This window comes from Haplochromis burtoni, unplaced genomic scaffold (genome assembly GCF_018398535.1).
Source record: "Haplochromis burtoni strain Fernald_Lab_line unplaced genomic scaffold, NCSU_Asbu1 Contig_92, whole genome shotgun sequence".
Lineage (NCBI taxonomy): Eukaryota > Metazoa > Chordata > Actinopteri > Cichliformes > Cichlidae > Haplochromis > Haplochromis burtoni.
This window is the reverse complement of record NW_024582453.1, coordinates 108,161-114,160: the sequence shown is the minus strand read 5'-3', so window position 1 is coordinate 114,160 and position 6,000 is coordinate 108,161. Positions and strand designations below refer to the sequence as shown.

The window sequence follows — 6,000 nt, the reverse complement described above, 5'->3', positions numbered from 1 at the left end:
TCAACATTTTCAACATGTTGCCGTCAATTAAGTTTAAGTACTTTGCAAAACCATGTATTCCTTTTTATTAAAATTTTACGCAGACTCTCACCTTTTTTCTGAAAACTGTAAGAAGAAAATGCCATTCAGTCTCTTTGCGACTCTGCGGATGACAGTTATCGTTAATTGAGTTGGGCCACTCAGCGTCTGAGAGTGTGTCCCTTTGAGCTGAGATCAGCAGTTAACAGAAGTTAGATGACCTGGTGACGGTAAAAAATGAATCTCCTCATGTGGCTGACCTCTCCACCTTCTTCTGAAACACCCAGATCCTTTGATACAAGTCTCTATGGAGACACGAAGGCTTCTCATTGGCTGAAAAAAGTTTTGTTTGATAACTGATACCCGGTCAATACAGAGGTGATAACTGGTAATAGAACAAAACAAATTTAAAAAAAAGCTGGAAGGTAAGGTGATAATGAGAACTGGGAGGAAAAGAGCGAAACCGACAAAAGGTTCATACATTATTATCACATTTTGAGAATAAATTCATTGACTGCATTCCCCCAAAATTGGTAGCCTTAGGGACAAAATGCTCCAAGATCCCAGAAAAAGGCTGCGCAGTCTAAATATTTATGTGCTGTGTGGATTGTTTTGTGAAAAATATGTTGATGTTAGAAAGCTGTTGCTCTCAAAATATAACACAAGCACCAAATAATCTTTAACTGAATAAAAAAACCCTATATTTATTTAATTATACTCAGCACCGAATAAAGAAACAACCATCTTGTTATTATTAATTTCTACTTTTATTAAAACATCATTGACCTCCAACATGTAAAGAATGTACATAATAATAATAATAATAATAATAATAATAATGATGAACTGAATAACATCTGAAATGTCTTTTTTCTGTGTTATTTTATTTCTTTATGTTTGTCAATTCTCTTGTGAGGCATACTTGGGATTCTCAAGGCTTGAGATAGTTTTAAAGGAATGTACAGTACAGGAAACAAGGAGTATCTTTCCCCCATCGTCTTATTTCGCTTCTGACATCTACATATTTTTGTTTCATTTGCAGTTCGTCACACCCATCAAACACTTTCATCTGCTCCAAAACAGCTTGAAATAGGCTAAACCTCCCGTGGTCAATACGCAAGCCCTTCAGCCATACACACTCTCGCGTGCACGCATGCACACAAACACATATCGTTTCACTTTAACGCACTCTGGGATGCCTGCAGTGGATGGTATAGTGATTTGCACCGGTGCTTTGATCAGACTTTTGGTCTGTAGCATTTCCCACAGAGAACCTTCCTCAGCAGACCCAAACATAGAAGCCATCAACCTTGCTCTAGCACAGATAGCCAGAACAGATCGCCTCTCATGAATGACCCTTGTCACTCTCTGCTCCTCTTTTCCATCAGTGCTTCACGCTGAGTGGTATGTCCTTTGGTGCTGGAATTCAAAGGAAATGCCACAGATGCACTGTCATAAAAGTGACCTTTAAAAAAAAAAGCAAGATACTCACTGAAGGGGAACCAGCTGTCCATTTCACACGACTTAATGTCACTGGTCAGAGCAGTGTGGAGATTGTCTCTAAATAAAGTTTGAACTTTTAAAACATTTGAGACAATTAAAAACACAACAGCACGATAAAAACTTTTGTTTTGACTTGAAAAGTCTGCTCGCTGCACTCAGTCAAGTGTAGGTTTACAGTATATTCTGACAGGCAGGTGATGCTAGAAATCTCTTTTATGGTTTCACAGCAGTTCGTGTGGGCTTGACAAGAGCAGAATATCATCCTGTCATGCAGCTGATTTCTCTATTCTCTGTCCTCCACTCCTAGAGCTTTCACTTATTTTGTACTGTTGCTGAGTCTAGCGCTGGCGGTCATGTGTCGATGACATCCTGCGCCGGTGAGGGTTCGTGTGGCAAACTGGTGGCGTTGGGCAGTGGCTGTGTGTGGCTGACTGAGTTCTGCTGCAGCTCTAGTGCCATTGCATTCTGTGGGTGGGGGAACTCTTTCACCTGTCTGCGATACTCCAGGAAGGTGGAGGCCTTGGTCGCGATGGCCACCACGTTCTTCCCGACGAAGATTGTGGAGACCCGACTGTCCTGAAACAACACCATGTTTACACCACGTATTAGGATAGTGACCACGTTAATGGTGACCAGGCTTAGGACTGGGTACAGCATCATTTTCTGGGGTGACATGTGCTCCCCTTGCATGCTGATTTCACTGAGCGACACACAGGGCAGAATAAGCAGCAGGATGTAGCAGTAGAAGAACATCAGGCCCTCAGCCCAGATGGGCAGGCCTGTCCGCTGGGGCTCCCACAGGTTAGCTTGGATATCTAGCAGGTCCAGAAGATCCAGAGCCACCCAGAAGAGACGACTCCTCATGTCCTCCTTCTTCCGGAAAGTTCTCACATATTCCATGCTATCCAGAGCCACTAAAACTAAGTATAACCCAGGCACACACACGGATAATAGTAACGTCAATGCTTTCCGTGCTACTGTCTCCAGACTTTTCCTGTCAGCCTTGCAATTCTGGAAGACAAAGTAGAGTTTGATCTCCAGCACAAAGATGTACAGAAACCACAGGATCATGGCATATCCTCGTCGGGCGGTGCGCACCTCAGCACCGACCCAAACTGCCACATATCGTAGTACTATGAGAAAGCACACATCCCCGACTAGCACTATTATGCACACACCAATTTTCCTGGGACCCTGGTTCTGCTCCACCAGGTAGGCATCCATGAAGGCCATGCTGGTCATGATGACGATGGTGGTCAGGCAAACGTGGCGTTTGTCTGGGGGTGGCAACACCATGGCGAGGGCACCTCTTGGCTCTCACTGTCAGGCCACAGCTTGTGAAAATAAAAATAAAGTAGTCTGGACACTCCAAACCTTTAAGGCTGGAGGGAGAAAAATGGTATTTAAGGTGCTCTGACAGATGTTGTGTGCACAGGAGCAGATGTCCTGCTACAGTTTATTTCATAATAAAATAAGTCACTGCACTAATAGTCCATAGAGGACGATGATTATTGCAACGTAGAAGCAGAGCTCTGTGTGGGGTACGACGCTAACTGCTGATTGCTCTCAGACCACGCGAAAACAGGGACATCTCCTCGTTACTCAACGCACTTCCATTGATCCAGCTCTGCCCCTGAGCAGTAGCTACACCAAGGGCTCCACAGCTGACACACCATAACTGATCGTAATCCACACGCCGTCAAATGGAGCCGACTCTGAGAGCAGGCTTTGTCTAATGGACATGTGACTGGATGGCGGGGCACGGTGCCGCAGTGTAGGAATGTTTATGGGGGTGTTTATTTTTGTATGCAGTGGATATATGCACGCTTGTGGTGCAGCTTGGCATGTGCGAGGAATCCCTTTTTGAATGCTCCTGTGGACGGTGGTGCAGTGTGTGTGGCTCCTTGCAGTCCTGCAGTGTGCGTGAAGGGAAGTGGAGGAGAGAGAGGAGAGGAGTCTGCAGTGGCCAGAGGCCCCCAGCCGCCATAAATCACGGAGACAGCAGGTCAACGGCCCGTGAGGTCTTGCGTCTGACGCCGGCTTCCCCGGGGGGAGGCTCTTACACCGGGCTGAAGATCCATCCTACCCCCTCCTCTTCTTGCCACGTGCCGGCCTCTCCAAAGCCTAAAGAAGGAAGAAATAAAGAGGGGGGTGGGGGGGGTAGAGGAGAAGGAGAAAGAAACCTGTCAGCACTACTGGGCCATATAACACAGTTTCATTGCCAACGGCCTTCCACATATGAGGAGCCAAGTAATGTGTCAGCTTGGCTCAAATATAGCCTGTTTCACTATTGATGGGACAGAGCATATTGCACATGTAAAACTGCTTCAGGATGTTATTTCCTCTCTATTGTCTGTGATATCTCACATGACATCTGGTTGCACGACTTAATATGCTTCCGTGGAAATGTTAATATATTCAGCATATTTGGGGCCATAATACCCTGTAGTTTAATTCTGGAGCTAAATTAATAGAGGATTTATTACAGAAACTTGTAGAAGCCAATTTTAAAGTCACACACAGTAGCTAACTGCTCTACGCCTCTTTCTTTCATTTTTTTCCCCATTCATTTATTTCTTTTTTTTTTTAAACATTGCTTGGCACTGCATTTTCTTCCTAGGCAAGGGTAAATGGGATAAACGACGGCAAAGAGTTCATTTCCTGCACATATACTGAGTCAGTTCGGTGCAGTTTCAAGGAAACGAGGAAAGTGCGATTGCAGCATGTATGCAGCAGGATTTTTTTAGCGGCTACGGTGACTTTTGTTTCAGTGACTGCAGAACAGATTTCAGCTATCATTCATGCGTTCTCTGTGTAAAAAAAGTGCATCATGAATGATATTGATAATAATAACCCTGTCCATGTTTCATTTTACCTTCAGTTTAAGCTCCAGTTACAATTACTCTTCACACTCTGTTTTTTTTGCTGAATGATGTTTCAAGGTGTTTCTGTTTTGACCTGTTTAATATTTGAGCTGATGTGTGTGTCGGAGCGTGTGACAGGTTCGGTTTGGGGAGGCTGTGTGTTCATCTGTGAAAAATAAATAAAAAAATAAAAAAATTAATAAATAAATTAAAAAAAAAAAAAAAACAGATGCCAAGCACTTAACTAGCCAGCAGGAGCTTAACTTCTGCACTGACCTCATCCATAAATAACTCAACAAGTCTAAATATTAGCGTGGAGAAAAGAGAAAAAAAGGAAAAATCGAGGTTTGAGAAAAGAAAGTGAAATGTGCTAATTGAGCAGAAACGTCTCAATCAGTTTGAGTTTGTCGAGTTTCACATTGAGCGGGAACTAGCGTTTATCTGTCGCTCTGTTCTGTTCTGTTCATTTCTGCCTACTCCTGTCACTGGATCCTTCAGGCAGAACGCACATAAATCACATTAGTGTTTCTGTCAGCCCAAGTATGCTTCAAATCAAGACACGACTGCAACATTCAATATGTGCTGCTCGTACAAACAAAAGTTGTTTGGCTAACGCAAGTCTAACTCAAAATTTCTGCAGTGTGGAAAATATCCTGTTATTGTCAGGAAAACAGAAAACACAACTGGTGTGATTTTACTTTGCATCATTAAATTTTCAACAAATGTCAATATAATAAAAAAATAACATAGAAATGAAAAAGATTGTACCAGCCGATATTGATTGTTTTTCTTTTCTTTTGTTATAAAGAAGTAATACGTGAACTGATGAATTCTCATGTTCTCAGTCATATACTCAGTCTTCAGTTATATACTTTACTATGTTATTGATGAGTAGGTTTTGTCTGGTTTGTTTAGTATTCTCCCAAATCTGGATACCTAAAGGTTGTTGGGTCATATATATTCTTTGGTACTACACACTTCAAGCCTTCAGTACCATCTTAATTCTTCTGACATTCATTCAATAAAGTGCCAGAACAATTCCTCACAGATTTTGCTCCATATTGACATGATAGTATCACACAAATGCTGCTCATTTGTAAGCTGCACATGATGTGAATTTCCCATCCCACCAAATCCCTAAGGTATGCCTTTGGATTGAGATTTGGTGAATGCGGAGGCAGGAAAATTGCATTACAACAGCAGCCAGTCTGGCACCAACAACCATGCCACGTTTGAAGTCACATAAATCATCTAATGCTCTGAACTTTAGCAACTAAAGCATTACTACATCCTTAAAGTACTGAGCTGACTGATTAGATGTAAATGGTAAATAGGACTTTCCTACTCTACTTAAGCACTCAAAGTGCTTCCATACAACATGTCTCATTCACACACACTCATACAGCCACTTTTTCTCCAAGTGCTTTCTATCTACAATAGTCACACTCTGATGAACAAATCAGGAGGAACTTGGAGTTCAGCATCTTGGCCAAGGATACTTGGGCATGTAGACTGGAGAAGCCAGAGGACTGACCCACAAACCTTGCAATTAGTAGATGACTCGCTCTCCCACAGCCACCTGATGTTTGGGTTTATGAGCAGTTTAAGATGTGGT

General features: G+C 42.7%; 1 protein-coding gene across 1 annotated transcript in view; it reads right to left on the bottom strand.

Moving 5' to 3' along the window:
* Positions 1–868: 868 nt before the first annotated feature.
* tmem121ab (transmembrane protein 121Ab) overlaps positions 869–6,000 on the bottom strand; it is a 47,402-nt gene continuing 42,270 nt past the window's right edge. The window contains exon 2 of the mRNA XM_005935416.3: positions 869–3,645. Coding sequence (XP_005935478.1) covers positions 1,873–2,817 — 945 coding nt within the window. The 5' untranslated portion in view covers positions 2,818–3,645 and the 3' untranslated portion in view covers positions 869–1,872. The remainder of the gene's footprint in view (positions 3,646–6,000) is intronic.